The sequence below is a fragment of the Pomacea canaliculata genome, linkage group LG8 (genome assembly GCF_003073045.1).
Source record: "Pomacea canaliculata isolate SZHN2017 linkage group LG8, ASM307304v1, whole genome shotgun sequence".
Classification (NCBI taxonomy): domain Eukaryota; kingdom Metazoa; phylum Mollusca; class Gastropoda; order Architaenioglossa; family Ampullariidae; genus Pomacea; species Pomacea canaliculata.
Window position 1 is genome coordinate 28,821,737 of NC_037597.1, and position 20,142 is coordinate 28,841,878.

Below are 20,142 nucleotides of genomic sequence, written 5' to 3' on the forward strand. Positions count from 1 at the left end.
TTTGTTTTTAAAGATACGTACATGACTTGAGAAGATTTACCCCGAGACCTTTAAATTTAAAATTACATTTGTTGCCGTGATATAGCCCTATAGTTGCTGGCACGGCATTAAACACCAACAAACCAACAAACTGTAAATGCAGTAGGACTGTAACATTTATATTGACTGTCGTTGTGAAGATGTTTGATGTCCTCAAATTTCCAAAGTCTTAGTGCATAATTCCGTTTGCAAACATCTTTGCAATACAAACTCTCACACGCCTTTCGAGATGAGATGAAAACCTGGGCTCGCTCTAAGCACATATACGTGTATCTCTGCACTGCTACCTGGCTGCTGAGACCAACGCAGCCCACAGATTATAGAAGCACGGATGTATAGTATCTCTGCACTGCTACCTGCATGGCTGCCCGAAGATTATACTAGTGTGCGTCTCGCCAACTTGTCGGCCGTCAGTTCTCGGTCAACCATTTAACAATAGAATATTCCAAACTACGATAAAATTCAACAACAGACTTGTAATAAATTTGTAACTTTATAGTTACTTTTTATTTCTTTCTCTTTTGGTGGATTAGGGACAAACGTGCTTGACCTCCACTTTCCCCACGAATTGGAGTCTATATTTTTTTTACTTTCCTGGTGTTTTATATATTTGTTCACTTTATTTTTTCTTCTTTTGTTTTTTCTGCGCAATGAGCATTCTTCTGAATGGATACCTGCGCATTACAAATCGACATCATCATCATCAAAAGACAACAGACATAATGCTTGAGCTTTTGTACCTCCCTCAGTACGAGAGTTCGCATCGTCTGCTCTTCTTTTTCTTCTTGATGTCGACAGTTAAACCGGAAGCATATCTGTGCTTTGGCCTCGTTCTGGAAGTGGTCCGTAACCATATGGTCAGCCAAGCATGGCACTGGGGTCTCGTGACTTGTCGTCATTATTGTCACTGTGAACAGCAAGTGCCACATTTTTCTCTCTAGTTTTCTTGCAGCACAAACTGGTTTAAAGCTTGTGTGTGTGGAGAGTCAGAGAGTGGTTGGTTGTGAAACAGCACGCAGCTGAAAGTAACCCATCCTCTAAATACAGGCCTCGAGTACCAGAGACAAGATTCCTTGTCTTTCGGTAGCTTCTGTGTCGTAATTAACATTGCCCTCACCTCTTGCATTATTGAGATGAGAGATTGAAGTGCCCTGCCCTTGTTGATTACGAGCTAATTTAATTAGCGCGGTGCTAGCGAGTCGTATTGTGGTAACATGACTCCCCCCCCCACTTCAATATTGCTAGCTAATTCTATTATCGCGGTTAACATGGTTTGTACTCCTTGCATTACTGAGTTGAAGTTGATGATGCTTCTTCATCGTTAATTAATTCTGTTGCTATCAGTTGTGAATTAACTTTGTGTCGTTTCTGTGCAATCAGAGAGAGGAGGACACTGACAAGTGTAATTTCAACTGCTTTGTGTGCCGTTGCTGAACAACAAATTGTTTGCGGTCTGTATTTGCAGCTTTCGCAGTCTGGTCGTCCAGAAGATAATGTCTGCTGGACTGTCAAGTGTTGTCAGACAGATCACAAGGCTTCGTCTTCATGAGACAACAGACGGAATTACTGTAGATTGCAAGGTCATTCACCACTCTAAAATAAAGGGTCCGGTAGTTGCTTTGTGAGAGGACATACTTGCCAATAAATCAGTGATGTCTGTGTCGCTTAGTTAAGTAGACAAGATGTTTGTAGGACTGAGAAGCCATATACCTTGACTGCACTGAAGATATATGTAGGACTGAGTAGCCCTATCTTGGTTACGCTTGTCTTTGAGACACGGCAAATGTGGTGGTCCCAGTGTTCAGAAGCTTGAGGGCACTGGCAGTGTTCCAGTCTTATTGTGTACCTACTCTACACTCTTCATGTGTACCTACTCTACACTCTTGGTCTTTGTAGCCCTGCGTGCCCTACACACCCCACCCTCCATCTCCCCCAGGTGTACGCTCAGGGTTCCCCTCTCTCTTTTCTTCTTGTTTGCTGACAGTCCGGGTGTGAGACATGCCAGAGCCTGTCACCTTGTCTGTATCCAGGTACAGTTGAAAGCGACCTGACGGCTCACCTTGTTGACGAGCCTGACATTTCCATAAAGGTGACGAAACAGACGCTGTACTGTGGTCAGTCCATTCAACGACCCTCCTACCCGTCCATGTTTCCCGCTTTTCTGGCCTTTTTGGGGTCAGAGGCAAAGTCCCGGCTATTGGTCGGTGCACGCAAGATAAATGTGCTGATAATAATTCAATCAGCTTGCCCTTTCAGCCAGTACTCACTCACCCTCGGGTGTACCAGGAGTAAAAGACGGTCGTCTGGCAACGGAAGTCTGCATTGTTGTTACGCGACGACGCAAACGTCCACAACGACTGCAGGGTCCGGCACCCGACCGAACTGTTCGTGTGCACAGTATTGTGGACAAGGTGTAGGTGCTCAAGACAAGGAGTACTGTAGGTCAGATTTCAAAGTACCGTGGACAAGGTGTCGGATTTCTCTAGGAACAGGTATCAAGAGCCCTGTCAAGGGGAGAGAGTTGCACAGAGGTGTACAAACAAGATGTACAGAGCCAAGACTTCCTACGACTTCTATGACGAGTGAGTCCATTGGTACCTACGGTGTTAGTGAGCCACCTGATGCATCATGTGTGACACATCTCAGTGCACCCGTGTGTGTGTGTGTGTGTGTGTGTGTTGTGTGTGTGTGTGTGTGTGTGTTTGTGTTATGTTTTGCTAACATCTGCTGTCATAAACTCTAACATTTATATTTTTATAGTGACCACCATTTTGCTGTTTAATGTGATGCCATTGGTCAATATATTCCTGGCATCACTGACACTAACCCTTGTTTTCTGGATATTTGTGGCAATGTATTGTCACCGTCAAGTCTGTAGTGATTCCCCTTTATAACTGACACAATACGTGTTCACATTGTTGTTTGGGACTGTTTCGTGCCAGCACAGTGGGCTTGCCTGCTCACCGCGATATTGCGATAAAGAAATTAACTTTGTTATTTACTATTACTCTTAGTATAGTGCTTGCTATTTTTCCGGGTCCAGACAAAAAATGCTGTAATAAGGTAGTAGAAAATTTGTTTATATTTTTATTGCTGTCAGGGTTGACCAGATATAATAATGAAAATATTTTATTCTCCTACGCCGTTTGTACAGAAACAGCTTGTATCCAAAAATACGTTAGCTCTATATATCTACCTTGACCACAAATCTAGAAATGAAATGTGGGAGACCTCTGATTTCATCAGACTGTATCAACAGCAGCTATAGGCTACAGACTTGTCACTATAACATTGTGAGGTATCAGACTGTATCAACAGCAGCTATAGGCTACAGACTTGTCACTTGTCATCATTGTGAGGTATCAGACTGTATCAACAGCAGCTATAGACTACAGACTTGTCACTATAACATTGTGAGGTATCAGACTGTATCAACACAACACAGCAGCTATAGACTACAGACTTGTCACTATAACATTGTGAGGTATCAGACTGTATCAACACAACACAGCAGCTATAGACTACAGACTTGTCACTATAACATTGTGAGGTATCAGACTGTATCAACACAACACAGCAGCTATAGACTACAGACTTGTCACTATAACATTGTGAGGTATCAGACTGTATCAACACAACACAGCAGCTATAGACTACAGACTTGTCACTATAACATTGTGAGGTATCAGACTGTATCAATATAGACTACAGACTTGTCACTATAACATTGTGAGGTATCAGACTGTATCAACAGCAGCTATAGACTACAGACTTGTCACTATAACATTGTGAGGTATCAGACTGTATCAACATATAGACTACAGACTTGTCACTATAACATTGTGAGGTATCAGACTGTATCAACAGCAGCTATAGACTACAGACTTGTCACTATAACATTGTGAGGTATCAGACTGTATCAACACAACACAGCAGCTATAGACTACAGACTTGTCACTATAACATTGTGAGGTATCAGACTGTATCAACAGCAGCTATAGACTACAGACTTGTCACTATAACATTGTGAGGTATCAGACTGTATCAACAGCAGCTATAGACTACAGACTTGTCACTATAACATTGTGAGGTATCAGACTGTATCAATAGCAGCTATAGACTACAGACTTGTCACTATAACATTGTGAGGAATCAGACTGTATCAACAGCAGCTATAGACTACAGACTTGTCACTATAACATTGTGAGGTATCAGACTGTATCAACAGCAGCTATAGACTACAGACTTGTCACTATAACATTGTGAGGTATCAGACTGTATCAACAGCAGCTATAGACTACAGACTTGTCACTATATCATTGTGAGGTATCAGACTGTATCAACAGCAGCTATAGACTACAGACTTGTCACTATATCATTGTGAGGTATCAGACTGTCTCAACACAACACAGCAGCTATAGACTACAGACTTGTCACTATAACATTGTGAGGTATCAGACTGTCTCAACACAACACAGCAGCTATAGACTACAGACTTGTCACTATAACATTGTGAGGTATCAGACTGTCTCAACACAACACAGCAGCTATAGACTACAGACTTGTCACTATAACATTGTGAGGAATCTGTATCTGTAATTCAGTGGGTTAGAGCTATTGTGAGATATCATATAAGCACAGTAGCTACAGACTGGTAGCAGTTTTCACTTCTTGTTGTTCACCATGATCAGGGCCGTGCTTAGGGGCAGGCGGACGAGGCATCTGCCTAGGGCCCCGCGCTTCAAGGGGCCCCGCGCTTTTGATTGATATGTGACTTTAGATCTCAACTAAAACCGTGTGATCGTGGCGTGAGGGCCCCGCACATGCCCTTTGCCTCGGGCCCCGCGGGGGCTAAGAACTGGCCTGACCATGATAATAGTCAATACAGGCTACTGGCATGTGGCTCTGAGACCCAACTAATTAACAATGAGGAGCAAATCCACATGGTGTAGAGTAAGTTCACATGCTGTAGAGTAAGTCTACATGGTGTAGAGCGAAGTTGCACGTTTGTAGAAGATACATGAGGACCTAATGTCGTATATTGCAGTGAACCAGATTATGTAATTATTTTGGAGGAAAGTCGATGAGGACCTAATGTTGTATATTGCAGCGAACTTGATGATGATGTGCAAGGGCTGCCCTTCACACCGTTGTCGCTACGCCGGACACCCACAGGTGTGTTTCGATCCCCATCCCCTCCATGGTCACCACGTGGCGAGCAGTACGTGTCTCGACCTCGCTCGCGCACGCCCTTGACCCTGCCTGGCGCTGACACCGACATGGGGTGGCCACGTCAGGTTGGTGGACGTCCTCCTCATTCGCCTTCAGACATTAAACACGGACAACCGAGACCAAGGATTGACGTGCTTGCGACCATAGCTTAGAACTGTACTTTACTCATTTGCCCGACTCACAGACAAAAAACCTTCATGAGTCCAACAAAACCGTGTCTTGAATGTAGTTTTTGTCCTGACTGTCGGGCACATTCTGTCTGGTGCATGCTTTGTGTCGGTACATAACGTGTTTCGGGTGCTATGTGTCGGGTACTTGGTGTGTGGCAGGTCAATGACACTGGTGCTCCTGACAATCCTTACACGTGTCCTATGGACCCTGTCAACAGACAATACTACTACCGCCAGTGGCGAAGGAATCCACCGCGCCCCCTCATGCCTGTGTAAGTGAACACACTTCCACACCCGCTCTTTCTCTCTCTTTCTCTCTCTTTCTCTCTCTCCTTCTCTCTCTCTCTCACACACACTAAAATCATAATCGGGATTTGGTACTTTGAATTGATTAGTTCATGGATTGTCTACATTATCACACACAAGATAAAGATGTAACTAAGGGCCGAGGCTGAGCTGAATGAGCATGTGCATCGCCTTTCCATTCAAAGAACCTGTGGATATATTTTAAGAGGGTAAAGCAGACTAACGGGTTCCTGTATACTGAGAGACGATACACACGCTCGTGCAAGCCGACACACTGTACAGCAGCATTTAAATGTAAGTGTGCTGGCGAGCCGTCTGTGATCAAGGAATACACTCGCAACTGCCAGCCGTCCATCCCGCTTTGCTCTGCCTGTTGCGTTTGGCCATACAGACCATGTCTATACAACTTGCAGCTGAAGACCCAGGGACGTACAGGGCCAACGAGTCTGGGAACGCAAAGAAATAGCCCAAAGAATGTTCATAGTCACTAGTCATGCCCCTCCCAAGAAAAAGGAAACAGCAAACAGAACTAAGGACCATAAGCCTTATCAGCCACCCAAGAAAAGTCACCCTAAAGGTCATTAAGAACCGCATCAGCACCACTGCGGAGGAACAGTTAGTGGAAGAACAGGCTGGCTTCAGACTAGATAGACGAAAAGTGGAGCAGATCTTCAGTTCTCATAGAAAAGCATCTTCGGTATCAGCGGAACCTCTACCACTCTATTGACTTTAAAAAGGCATCCGACAGTGTCTGGCACGAGGGGTATGGCATGTGATGCGAAAAATCACTTTCTAAGAAGGCCTTGTTCAGGTGGTAGAAGCGCTGTAACAGCTCCACGAGTACAGTGCTGCTGAACAACCAAATAGGAGTTTACCACAGTAGGCGTACATCAAGGATGTATCACCGGTGCTGTTTAATATCTCGGAGAACATCATGCTGGAAGATGTTCAAGACCACCATACTTCATCTCAATTAGTGGAAGACCGATCTACAACCTACGCTTCACAGACGACAGACCTGTTAGCGGGCACTAACAAAGAACTGGAAGACCTCTCTCCTGTCTCACCAACAGACTGACAGACAAATCAAATGAATATGGAATGGAGACCAGCACTTAAAAGAGCAAAGTTATGGTCAGTGGCAGTGACAAAGCAGAGATCTCTATGAACGAGGTACAGGCTCAAAGAGATCAGCAGCTTCCAATACTTGGGAGCCACCTTCTCAGAGGACGGCAGCTCCTCGCCAGATATCCACATCAGGATCCGACAACAACAGCAGCAATGGCTAGACTGTATAGCCATAAGATAAGGTTCACTACCAACTACAAGCTGTACAAATCCCTGGTAGTGTCCATCCTGCTTTACGGATGTGGACACGTGGACTCCGCTCGCCGAGACAGAAAGGAGAATCCAGGTAGTCGAGACCAAGTGCCTGAGGAGGCTGCTACGGATCTCATACAGAAAACAGGAAACCAACGACTTTGAAAGAAGCACGGTTGCCTCACTCGAGATACACCAGGAACCTCTACAGCAGCAGTCGAGTGTCGTAAGCTGGTCTTCTTTAGCAGCCCTGACGAGAGGGGGACGTCGGTTGGAGGGCAGGGTCTGGTGTACCCGGGCCCGAGGCTGTGAAGGGGTCCTGGCCTTGGTCAGTGGATTTTTTTTTTCATTTTTCCTTGTCTTGTTAAGGATGACGTAGCATTCCTTACTCTGGGGATTGTTTCTATGGAGCAAGGTACTACAGGTTTGATCCTTTGATGTCAGTTTTCCCTATTTACTAACCACTCACGTGTAAACAACTCTATGTTCAAGTAGTGCTGTATGTCCTAGTGCACTTGTCCTAATGTTTGAAGTCTATATTACGTTACTGAATGAAATGTGGATATTGACAATAGAATTGTAAGCATATTAAATTAAATAATGGGAAAATAATTTATGATTACAATTACAAGGGGCTCGAGAGGTCGTCTACCCCGGGGCCCCTGCTTGCTTTCGGCGACTCTCTTCTTAGGCCACGTGACCTGGCACGACACCCTGTCGAAGACTGCATGTCCTTCAAGTTACCTTGGATAGTAGTGGACGCCGCGGTGGTCAGAGGAAGAACTGACTTACGGAGGTCAAAGACTGGACTGGTCGTCCTGTACAGGACCTGCTGACTGTCGCCCACAGTAGACAAGATGGCGGCCTGTCAGCTGCTTGTCTATCCATGTGATTCCCCCAACGACAGGTGCCAGTCTATCCATGTGATCCCCCAACGACAGCTGCCAGTCTATCCATGTGATCCCCCAACGACAGCTGCCAGTCTATCCATGTGATCCCCCAACGACAGCTGCCAGTCTATCCATGTGATCCCCCAACGACAGCTGCCGGTCATGGGACGACTGTCTGACGTCTCTCCTGGGATCAGCGGCTGTCCTACTGCGCACCTCATCCTTCCTCTCGTCTGTCTTGCCCTAAGCATCTCATCCTTCCTCCCGTCTGTCTCGCCGTCCTTGACTTCTTCACCTTTGGCGTTGTCCTTGATAGTGTTTGTAGATGTTGGTAATCACGTGACCATTCTACGTGCAGCTATCGGGAAGGACGGTTGGGGGGACCCTGGCGACATATCAAGGCCTGCGTTAACAGCGTCGGAAGCCATTTTGCTTTCATTGATGGTGAGTCTGCATTTACTGTTTTATTGATGAGGGTTTAAATCTGGCTTCTGTTTAATTGGTAGTGAGGTTGTTTGCCGTTATTTTTAATTGATGATTATTTATGCATCTACCACGGATTTTATTAGTGATCGAGTAGTTGCTATCAAAGTCGTTAACCATTGGGTATTGTGTGATGTATATATAGATATTACCGTGCTGCAAGCAATATCTTCTTCTTCTTCGTCGTTCACTCAAATGGACACGCCTGCCTCCTGCACAAATGATGCTGTGCGCCGCAGGTCCTCCAGGCTGCCGTGTAGCTTCCTCAATACTGGCGTCTCATAGGTCCAAATGCGGTGCCTGAGTTCTTCGTGCATGGGGCATTCTTGCAGTAGATGTGCTGTTGTCTGACTGCCTGTCTGGCACGGGCACTGGTCTGTCTGGCCGATTCGGAGCTTGGTGTAAAGGTGGTGATTGAGACGGTTGTGGCCTGTCCTCAGCCTGAAAATAACGACCTGCTCAGCTCTTGTAAGCAGGTAGTATGGGTCGTTTCGGTTGAAACGTGGGTGCTGCTGCAGCCACTTGTTGTGCTGTTTGGCCTTGATGATGGATTTGACTTCACTGTAGGTGGTGGACCTGTCTTGCTGCTCTTTTTTGGATCCTTCCTTGGCAAGAGTGTCTGCGGCTTCGTTGCCAAAAACCCCACAGTGGGAGGGAATCCACTGTAAGACGACTGTGCAATCTCCGCATAAGGAGGAGAGAGCAGTGGACAGGTCGTTCAGTTTCTTGTCTCTGGCAGTCTGTAAGGCCTGCAGAACAGACAGTGCGTCCGTAAAGAAGACGACGTTGTTGGAGGTGTCTGGACTGTTTTCAACGTGGGTGGCACCGGTCTGAATGGCAACTGCTTCAGCCTTGAAGTTGGTGGAGTAGAGGCCGGTTGCGAGAGAAAGACGGTCTTCTCTTCCTCCTGGGTACCTGATGTAAATTCCGGCGCCACCATTTTTCACGGCTTGTTCGGCTGACCCGTCAGTGAACACGTGAGTCCATTGATCTTGTGGGAAGTTGTTGTGGATATACTCCATAGTACAGGACTTCTTCACAGCGTCTAGGGAGTCTTTCTTGCTGACACCAGGGATGCTGCAGTGAATCAGGGGGAAAGCAGTTTCATTCCATGCTGGGTTTGTCCGGCACAGGGGGATCTCTCTGAGGTCGTGTTCCAAGATGTCTCGGTGTTTTCGTTCAAGGATCCTAGCCTGGTGGATGAAACTTCCCCTTTTCAACCTTCCCTTCGTCGGCTGAGCCAGTCTGTTTCTCAATTGGTAGTGAGGTTGTTTGCCGTTATTTTTAATTGATGATTATTTATGCATCTACCACGGATTTTATTAGTGATCGAGTAGTTGCTATCAAAGTCGTTAACCATTGGGTATTGTGTGATGTATATATAGATATTACCGTGCTGCAAGCAATATCACATGTGACAGGCAATGTCAAGTCAGAAGAGAACTTCTTCTACCCCCCGGAGAGCACTCTGGAGCCACCCAGCTCTTCGTTCTACGTCACGCCCCGTCTCGTGCCCCTACAAAAGTCGAGCAGCTCGCCCCCGACACGTCGTTCAGTGGAGCGAGACAGCGCCTACAGTCAGCGAGCTCGCTGTGGCTTCAAGTACTGGCCACAGGAACCCAAACCCATCGACTGTAAGTTGCTTGGTGTGTGTACAACTGTACACCTTGTGTCCCTTGTAGTCGTCCTTTGTGTGTACAGGTAACGTGTATCATGGACAAGTTCTTCCTACTTCCCATCATACTTCACGGATGGTAGGCGTGGACTCCGCTTGCAGGCATTGGAGATCAAGTGCCTGAGGACGCTGATCACAACGTACATAGACCCCACAACTAATGACTAACCATAACTCTAACGCACCCTCGTGGGACTACCTACCCCATTCTCGCAAAAGGGAAGCAGGGCCGACACTCTGTCCTGGAGGTGGACAGTGCAAGCACTAGGTGGCAAACGGAAAAGAGCAGACAGGTTCTGTGAAGAGCCTGCTGACCACTGCTCACAATAGGTCTTAGTCAAGGGTTTGTCAGCCGTTTAGTCTATCCAGTTTGTCCTGACAACAATCTGTTCCGGTGGACTCTTTGTCACCAAGTACCAGTCAAAGAAAAAATGATGTCTTCTAAACTTTGGTTGTATGTGAACATGTAACATCTCTAGACTTTAGCAGTATGTGTACATGTAACATCTCTAGACTTTAGGAGTATGTACAATCATTCTAAACTTTGTGATGTGATTTTATGATGTGGAGCATGTCACCACTGTTGTCTGTGATCTCCTTTACAAAAACTGTTACTCATCGCGAGACATCTACAGGTGCACCCATGATTAAGGCAGGAACTACCTCCATCTGGCCACATTTATTCTTACAAATTCTAACTGCAGTGATTTGTTGTACCTTATTATATCATCACCTTGTACAAGATCATGTAGCAGTGATTTGGCCTCTTCATGCATTATTTCTTTAATGATTCCTCTGTCTTTTTAACCAGGTGCAGTGTTTTCCCACCGCAGCGCTAGTAAATATACTTAAAACTTTCCTCGTTTACATTACGTATGCTTTTATCATCTTTCAGTCCATGCCATTTATTTCTTGTTTACTTATGCTGCCATATTTTGTGACATAACCACTTTGTTTACATGCTTTGCCCACAGATTACACCTCCCATGATGACTGGTAAAGACACTTGGGGTATGCTGCAGCATTGTATCAAATAATTCTTTTGTTGTACCATTCTATAATCCCATTCTTTCTCTTGCAATTTTTGATTGGCCATTCTCTGCATCTCTTGGAGGTTGTTATCAGCTAAACCCAGGGCATATAGGTGCTGGTCTCTCTCCTTGTACATGTCCATAACATGCCTGTTATGTCAATGGAGATGCATTTGGTGCCTTCCTTGTAAAAAGTGTGTACTCATGCATCTGTATATAAATAACATAACACCTGCAGTACTACCATGTATGTATAACAGTACTTTGAGCCCAGCGTTGGTGATAAACCCCTGCATAAATGATGGGTATAAGTGTAACACATGTAACTGACCACTTCTCCTGCTTAAAGTTCACTAAGCCCAGCACCTGCATACTGGTGACATTGGTATGTCTAACACCTGCCGTACTACCATCTGTATATGGCAGTGTGAGTCTTGCTATAACACCTGTAGATAGCAGTGTGTGTCTAGCTGTAACACCTGCAGTACTGCCATCTGTATATGGCAGTGTGAGTCTTGCTATAACACCTGTAGATAGCAATGTGTGTCTAGCTGTAACACCTGCAGTACTACCATCTGTATATGGCAGTGTGAGTCTTGCTATAACACCTGTAGATAGCAGTGTGTGTCTAGCTGTAACACCTGCAGTACTGCCATCTGTATATGGCAGTGTGAGTCTTGCTATAACACCTGTAGATAGCAGTGTGTGTCTAGCTGTAACACCTGCAGTACTGCCATCTGTATATGGCAGTGTGAGTCTTGCTATAACACCTGTAGATAGCAGTGTGTGTCTAGCTGTAACACCTGCAGTACTACCATGTTACTGACTTTCAAATCAAATTAAACTTTATTGTCTCTCCGAGGAAGTCCAAGACAGAAATTTTTCCTTTGCTCACAACCCAACCACATATACAAACATAATGTGAGCATAACAAACATAATATTAGCATTATATATGCAACATAATGGGCAAACATACATACTGAGACATTCAAAACACACACACAGCTACACCTCATACATACATGTGAACTTCCTAAGGACAATGCCAGGTGATGTAGACCTGCAAGTCTTTGTGCCTAGGCAATAAAAGCTTTTATTCAGGATGGTAATGGCTCCTGGCACCAAGGACCTCTGGCAGGCAGTTTTTCGCGCACGTAGCACTTTGTAGCGCCTGCTCGAGGGCAACAGCTGAAAGCTGTGATGGAGAGGGTGTGTTTGGTCTGACGATGTTATGTGTCATCTGACTGCATGAAGGTACAAGTCAGACAGTGGCAGCTGGGATGTACCAATTATTTTATGTACCTGGTGGATGACTGGCCAGACTAGTCTTTGACGAGGAGGTGATCATACCACGCGGGGATGTTAAATGTGAGGATACTGTCAACAAGAGACCTGTAAACTGTCTCCAGCTGACGTTGAAGCTGCGGAGTTTCCTCAAAAGGCGCAGACTGTACACTTGGTTCCCGTGTTTGCTAGAGGAGAGCCTTCCGTCTATCACTGTACCAAGGTACCTAAACGTAGCAACCCTTTGATTTGGATTGGAGGGGAGAGAGGAGTACTGCCTGTCACCTGTTGCTTGCTGCAGCCGTGTGCGAGGTGTAGGTGCCAGGAGAGGGGGGCACTCGAAGGGGTCGGTGTAGCCGGTCGTTTGATCAGGTCGGGAGGTAATAGGTCCGCATCGGGGCACGCCATGAGTCAGGGTGCGTACCTGATGAGGTCTTCTGTTGCTCTTATAATATACAAATGTTATTGGTGTACATGTAGTTACTTGTTGTAAGGGACCTGTATCGTGCTGCGAGCTCTCAGCCAACCAACACCAGACACTGTTGATTTGATGACAAACGAGCTTTAATCAACTAAAGACAATATGGCTGCTCGCCAACCTTGACATTACTAAAATCCAACATAAAGCCCCGGATGTCCCCCCGGGATAACTCTTATCATGACATCTCCCCTCCCTTGAGATACTTCACTTGATGGGGAGAATGTTTATTCTCTGATCAATGTTCAATACATAATCAGTCTTTATAACGTGTGGGCAGGGTGATTATTCTGCCGCTACGAGTCATTCTAGGTGTAGAGCTGCTACTGGGATGGGAATCTCCTGGATCTGGAGTAGCACTATGTCTGGCTTCTGTAGCAGGACCACCTTTACTAGACGTCGATTCTGGACACTGAATCGGATCGCTGACATGAAGCGCTGTCTCTGGTTCACCTGTCACTGGGACTTGGGAAGTATAACAGGGAAAAGTCATTTTGGACAGGAACTGGGTCTGGAAACTGGACTGCTCCGGCTCGAAGTTTCTTGACTTCTGAGATGAACGTCTGTTGCGTCGAAAACTACCTCTTGGAGTTTGTACAATGTATGACCTTGGAGCCAACTGCTGCAGAATGACTGCTGGTCTTCCCAGTGCTTCTCACCATCTAGCTTCTGCAATACAGTGTCGCCTGGAAGCAGTTCATCAAGCGGTCGCGCTCCATGACGCTTGTCAAAACAGTTCTTGTAAGACTGCTTTGCTTTTGCATCGCTCGCTGTTACAGCTGTTTTTATCACATGTCTTGACTCAAGGTTCTCAGGCAATGTAGGTAATGTAGTTTCTCAGTTTTTCTTCCACAGGCTAATTCTGCTGGACTATATCCTGTAGCAGAATAGTAGTGTCTCTGTATATCAATAGAGCTAATTCAGGTTCATCTTGCTGCAGAATCTTTTTGGCAATTTGAACTGCTCTTTCAGCCTCTCATTAGCTTGTGGATAGTGTGGACTTGTGGTAACATGTTTGAAATCCCCACTTTACTGCAAATTCTGGAACTCCTAGATGTGAATTGCCTTCCATTGTCTGTAACAAGAATTCTGGGATTCCTTGGCGTGCAAACATGCTCTTCAGAAGTTTGATAACTTCTGCTGATGTACTAATCTTGATATGCGCAAGATCAATAAAGCGCGAATAATAATCTACAAGCACAAGGTATGATTGTCTTTGAATTCCAGCAAATCTGCTGCACACTTCTGGAATACACGCTGTGGTAATTCTGTCGGTATCAAAGGTTCCTTGCTCTGTGTCGGTTTCTTCTCCTGGCAATGTCTGCATTCTCAACAATTCTTTTAATCCTGCCATTAATACTGGCCCAAAACTGCTGCTTTTGCTCTATCTCTGCACTTAGTGATTCCTAAATGACCTTCATGTATCCTCTTCAGGATATCATCATGAAGTGGTGCTGGCACAACAATGCGTGTTCCTCTGGTAAGGAGACCATTGTGCACACTAAGTTCCATGCGCACTGCATAATAGTCACGAAGATTATCTTCTACATCTGTAATGTATTTTGGCCAGCCTTCATTAGTGTAGCGAATTGCTTCTTGAATCAGTCTGTCTTTTCTTGTCTCTTCTGCAATCTCTTTCAGACGCTTGTCTGAAGCTGCACCCGATGACCACGAAAATGTCTACACTACTCAAATATGCCTCAACATCTTCTGAAAGTGTTATAACTTCAGATTCAGCAGTGGTTAACTGAGGACTTCGGGATAGAACATCTGCAATGACAAGCTTCTTCCCTGGCACATACTCTGCGGTGATGCTGAATCTCATGAGGCGCATCAACATGCGTTGGCATCTGATAGGAGTATCTTGCAAGTCACGATTGTTTATTAGTGGCACAATAGGTTTGTGATCAGTCTCTAATCGAACATTGTCAAGACCGATCAAGTATCTGCTGAACTTTTCACAAGCCCAGACTGCTGCCAGTGTTTCTTTCTCTATCTGTGCATATCTGCATTCACTAGCAGTCAATGTTCTTGAACAATATGCCACAGCTTTGAGAACCTTCAGGATGCTGCTGTAGCAACACACACCAATGCCATAACTACTGGCATCTGAGCTGACAATTGTAAGCTTTGCCGGATCGTAGAATGCTAGTGTTGGTGCTGAAGTAAGCAGTTTCTTCACATCTGCCATTGCTTTGACTTGCATTGAGCCCAACTCCACTCTCGATCCTTCCCCAGCAGTTGCGTCAATGGCTGAAGTACTGTAGACAGACTTGGCAAATACCGCCTAAGAAGTTGCACATGCCCAGCATCCTCCTTAACTCGGGTACATTAGTTGGATCTGGCATGGCGATTATTGCTTCAACCTTTCTGGGTCTGGTGAAAATTCCATTCTTGCTGATTCTATGACCAAAAATTCAATCTCATGCTTCCTGAGCTCACATTTCTCATAGTTGAGTTTCAGGTTAGCACTGGCAAGTGTTTTCATGACTCTCTCCAGATGTTTCTCGTGAGCTTGTTCATTCTCACTATAAACAAGGATATCATCAAATAGCAGATTATGTTGGGTACATCCTTTAGGATAGTCTCCATGGTCCTCTGAAAAATCTCTGGAGCTGATGAAATACCAAATGGTAATCTCTTGAAGAAATATCTCCCACATGGAGCAATGAATGTAGTAAGTTTTGCAGAATCTGGATCAAGGGAATCTGATAGAAACCTGATGTTGCATCCAGCTTGCTGTAAACTGCTGATCCAGAAAGCTTATGTAAAATATCTTCCAGTGTTGGCAAGGTATTACTGCTCCCGCTTCACTGCAGTATTGAGCTTCTTGTAATCAACACAAATACGTATGCTACCTATTTCTTCATTACTGGCACAATGGGAGAGCACCAATCTGTTGGCTTTATTTCCTCTATAATCCCTGTTTCCTGCATTCTTTTTAATTCTTCCTTGACCTGTCCAGCAATGGTATTGTATTCTCCTTGCTGCATGAACACTGTATGGCTCAATGTTTTCTTTCAAGATGATTTTGACTGGAGGACACTGCACAGGTGTCTTGTCAAGTTTTCCAAATAAGGCATTGACAGCCTCTATCCTCTTCACTAAACCTAATTGGATGCTGCTTCTCTACTAAGCAGATTTCAGTGATTGCTTGCACAACAAACACTTTCAGTACATGAAGCTGGTCATGAATTCTTGTGTAGTAATGAACTGTCCATCACAACTTCAGGACTCCTCTACACTCTTTAACACTACATTGGTCTTCAATAGCTTGGGACATGGTGAAACTTTTGTACTGTGTAGATGAAATGACAGAAACATCTGCCCCTGTGTCAATTTTGAACTTGACATCACAACCGCCAAACTGTAATACAGTTGTCCATGGTGGTTCTCTACTGTCACGCACAAAAGTCCTACAAAATGTTCCTTTATTGTTTTTTCTTCAAGTGCCTGCACTAACTTTGTTCTGCACACTGTAGCAAAGTGTCCAAGCCTACCACACTTGTTACACTTCTTCCTGAGCTGGGCACACACATGTGCTAGCGTGCCGTCTGCCACAACGAGTACAGCTTGACACGTTAACTGCTGACGATGCAAAGTCACTCTTTCTGCTCTACCGACGACGACCACTGAAGCCGCGCGAACTGCCAGTTGCACCTTTGCACTGACTATGGACTTGCTGAGCAGCACCAGAGGCACCTTTCTTGAATTGCACTGCGTCCACATTTGTGCGACGCTGGTCAGAAAGCTGTGCTTTCACTTGCTCATATTGCCTTGCCTGCAAGATGGCGTCTTGCAGTGTTAAATCTGCCTTTAATTGTAATCTTTCGGACAGTCTCTGTCGAGGATCCCTAACACGAGGCGATCTCTGATAGCTTTCATCTTTGTCTCTTACGTCTGCCTTTGCAGCGAGCTCGTATAAATCTCTAATGTATTCTTCGATACTTTCGTCCGGTTTTGATTTCTGGCGTGAAATCGTGCACGCTCATGGATGATATTGCGTTTTTGGCACAAAGTACTCATCAAATTTTTCCAGAACAGTGTCGTATTCTTGCCGCTGTCGTGCATCCAGACCAAAACGACGTGAGAATGCGTTCTGCGTCGTTGCCCATAGTGTAGATCAAGGCACTGACCTGAACTGCTTCATCGTCTTTGTCTAGTTTTGATGCACATCTGAAACGCTGAAATCGTTGTTTCCACTCAGGCCACAAGTTTGGCTGGGAAAAATTGAATTGTTCTGGCGTTCTAAACGGAGCCATATTCAGCAGCTTGCTTGATTCACTGTGATTATGATAATCCCAGTTCTGACACCATGTATCGTGCTGAGAGCTCGCAGCACGATACAGGACCAATGGTGACTTTCCATCTGTAATTAGCTCCCAGGCTTGGTGCAGAAAACCTGTGTGTAGCTCTGTAAGACAATTGCACCCCGAGATGAACACCGTGTAAAAGGCATCACTAGTACAACTGTGTGCGCAGTGTAAGAGGCATCAGAACAGCCCATGTGTATGGTGTAAGAGGTACCAAACTAAGACTTTTCTGTCCCCAGTGGCAGCCCGCTACAGGCAGAAAGCTAGGATGATGTCACTTGGACTCACCTGTACCAGCTAAGCCTTCGACCTCTTCCTCCTCAGACCTGTGGTACCAGACAGATTCTGGCTTTAGGAGATTCATCACCAAGTTCATAGCTCATCAGTATTTTACTATTTATGAAACGAATGAAGTCTGCATGCCATCATTAAAACTGGTAACATATCCTGATTTTTACCTTATCAGTATTGTAAAGACATTAAATTTATAAATGTTTTTGTATTATAAATAGATTAGTAATGTCTGAAATGTTAGCACTTAATAGCATTGGTGTTCAAGGAATGTATGTACAAAGCTGAAATCGCCTGTCACCATGACAGTGACAAACAGGTGTCATAGGTTCAAATCTTGGCTGGACAGGACATGTGTTTATAGGGTTGAGCGTTGATGGTTTCCGCCACAGTATGTGTGTGAGAGAGAGACTGAATAAGTAATTATGATTTGAGTGATGTTGAATGAATTAGTAAGACACATTTGATGTCTATTGATAAGTGTCTGTGTGACTTCACGCGTGTAGACACCTTGAATGTGCCTTTGTTGGTGGGGTTAGCCATTCTCTATTATTATTATTGTAAAATGTGCATACATTCAGCTACTAGATGTTGCCTTTAATAAAAAAAATATCTCCCAACAGTTTTGTCATTGTTTTTTTTTTCTTGTAGTACTGCATTGCATCAGTAGTCAACAGATCAAATTTCAAGAGCTGTATGTATTGTAGGTCTTGCACAGAGCATCATGGAATATCATGTCAGTCATTTCATCAGTGAACATTTGGTGTTTATTTTGTAAAACCCTATGACAGTTCATTTTATTTTAATTCTGATATATTACACATTTAAAGAAATTACCAGTGACTCTTCTTAGTACAGATTTTGACCCTTTGGACACCGATGCTATTTCAGAGAGTACCATAGGTTTGTGCATGAGAGATGCACTTTAGGCTGCAGCACTATTCATCTCCCATTCACATTTCAATAAATTAGCTAATGAAATACGACAGAAAGGTATTCATGGCATTCAGCTTTTGTCTCATTTGATTGTTTGCTACAATATTGCATTAGTGTCCGATACGGAGGGGGTCTGCAGAATCAACTTAATGTATTGTGTCAAGTTGCCAAACATCTGGACCTTGTGGTGAATATAGATAAATAAAGCATTGCTGTTTTTAGAAATGGTGGTTTTATTGCTTAAAGAGAGAAGTGATTCTATGATGATAAACAACTTTGAATTGTTAATATGTACAGATACCTTGGTATAGTTATGTCCACTCGTGTCTTTACACATGCTCTTGAAGACCTTGCCTCTAAATCTCGGTTTTTGTGTGATAAGTATTCTCTGGGTATTGTGGACTGATTGCAGCCCAGCTTTGTTTTTTGAACTGCTTGATTTGCAAGTGCAACCCATATTACTTTATGGCTCTGAAATTTGGGGGTTGATGGCAGATAGCATTATCAAAAAAATCTATTTGCTCACTATGAAGAAATATCTCAAAGTAACGAATTAAACTCCTAATACATCGGTCTATAGTGAATGTGGACGCTATGTCTTGTATATTAATTCATATGTTAGATGTATTGCTCACTGGCTCAAGATACTACAGATGCCATGTAACAGTTTCCCTAAAAAAGCCTATGAAATGTTACTGTTTGCTCTAGACTATGACAAGAAGGTTACTTGGGTTTATCGCATAATGACCATATTGTATAAAAACAGTTATGCTTTTGTACAGGAAAATCAAGGTGTTGCCAATGTCAAATACTTTTAAATGAATTCAAGTTATGTTTGATGGATTGTATTTACCAAGAATGGTATTCTGGCTCAAGGTTCTTTCCCTATAATTTATACAAATCTTCCATAATACTTAACAGTTGTCGTGGTGATAGTAAGTATATTGGTATGAGAGATGTTGTTTCAGATTTATGCTGTCGTAAGCTTCACTACTGTTATGCTGAAAATCAGAATAGGAAGTGCCCGTTCTGTCAGGATGAAGAAACTGAAATGCACTTTCTATTTGTCTGTCCTAGGTATGCTGATTTACGAGAAAGCTACATCCCCAAAAATAATTATAAAAGACCTTCTCTATTCAGATTCCAACTTAAGATGTCAGACACTAGAATTAATATTTCTAACCCCCTAATATTTATCTACAAAGTATTAGATTGGAGAGATAGGTCCCTAAGATAGCATATATTTTCCTGTGTGTTCTCTTCGTAATTGTGCTTTTGTAATTTACGCACGTAACTTTGTATATCTACTTCAATTGTAAAATTCGTGTTGATAATCCTATACAGTTTGTGTATTACCTTGATATTTTTATGCTCCCCTTGAAACAGTCTGATGGCATATTCACTGAAGTACTGTTCTCCTTTACATTTCATGCACGTTAGTTTGCCAGCACCAAACTTCCGTACAACACAAGGGGGAAAGCAAAAAGCAATTACAACAAAGGCATCCAAATCCAAAAGCGTGCATTCTATGCATTTTCATATCCATGTGACGCTGCATACTTTCCCTATTTGCGGGAACATTCTCACATTGAGCTATGTGAATGTGATGTTATTTTCATTACTCTTACAGCCACAGACTTACATTCTCCCACCTAACTAATGAAATCATCTTGCAAAAAGCCAACAAAATGA

General features: G+C 44.0%; 1 protein-coding gene across 3 annotated transcripts; it reads left to right on the forward strand.

Moving 5' to 3' along the window:
• Positions 1-982: 982 nt before the first annotated feature.
• On the forward strand, positions 983-18,134 carry LOC112569905. Of its 3 annotated transcripts, XM_025247979.1 has the most exons (8): positions 983-2,621; positions 5,150-5,336; positions 5,601-5,713; positions 8,316-8,401; positions 9,862-10,074; positions 10,927-10,953; positions 11,090-11,126; positions 17,463-18,134. In XM_025247979.1, exons 1-7 carry the CDS (start codon positions 2,584-2,586, stop codon positions 11,113-11,115), a joined length of 690 nt encoding a protein of 229 aa, XP_025103764.1. In that variant the 5' UTR covers positions 983-2,583; the 3' UTR covers positions 11,116-11,126; positions 17,463-18,134. The 3 variants fall into 3 exon arrangements, with proteins under 3 accessions (XP_025103764.1, XP_025103763.1, XP_025103765.1); XM_025247980.1 differs by lacking the exon at positions 10,927-10,953 and having other exon boundaries at positions 993-2,621; XM_025247978.1 differs by lacking the exons at positions 10,927-10,953; positions 11,090-11,126 and having other exon boundaries at positions 988-2,621.
• Positions 18,135-20,142: the final 2,008 nt, after the last annotated feature.

Coding starts and splice junctions, on each gene's coding strand:
- LOC112569905 (XM_025247978.1), top strand. CDS start 2,584: ATGTACAGAGCCAAGACTTCCTACGACTTCTATGACGA. Junction 2,622..5,149: donor TCCTACGACTTCTATGACGA/GTGAGTCCATTG, acceptor TGTATATTGCAG/CGAACTTGATGATGATGTGC. Junction 5,337..5,600: donor ACATGGGGTGGCCACGTCAG/GTTGGTGGACGT, acceptor GGTGTGTGGCAG/GTCAATGACACTGGTGCTCC.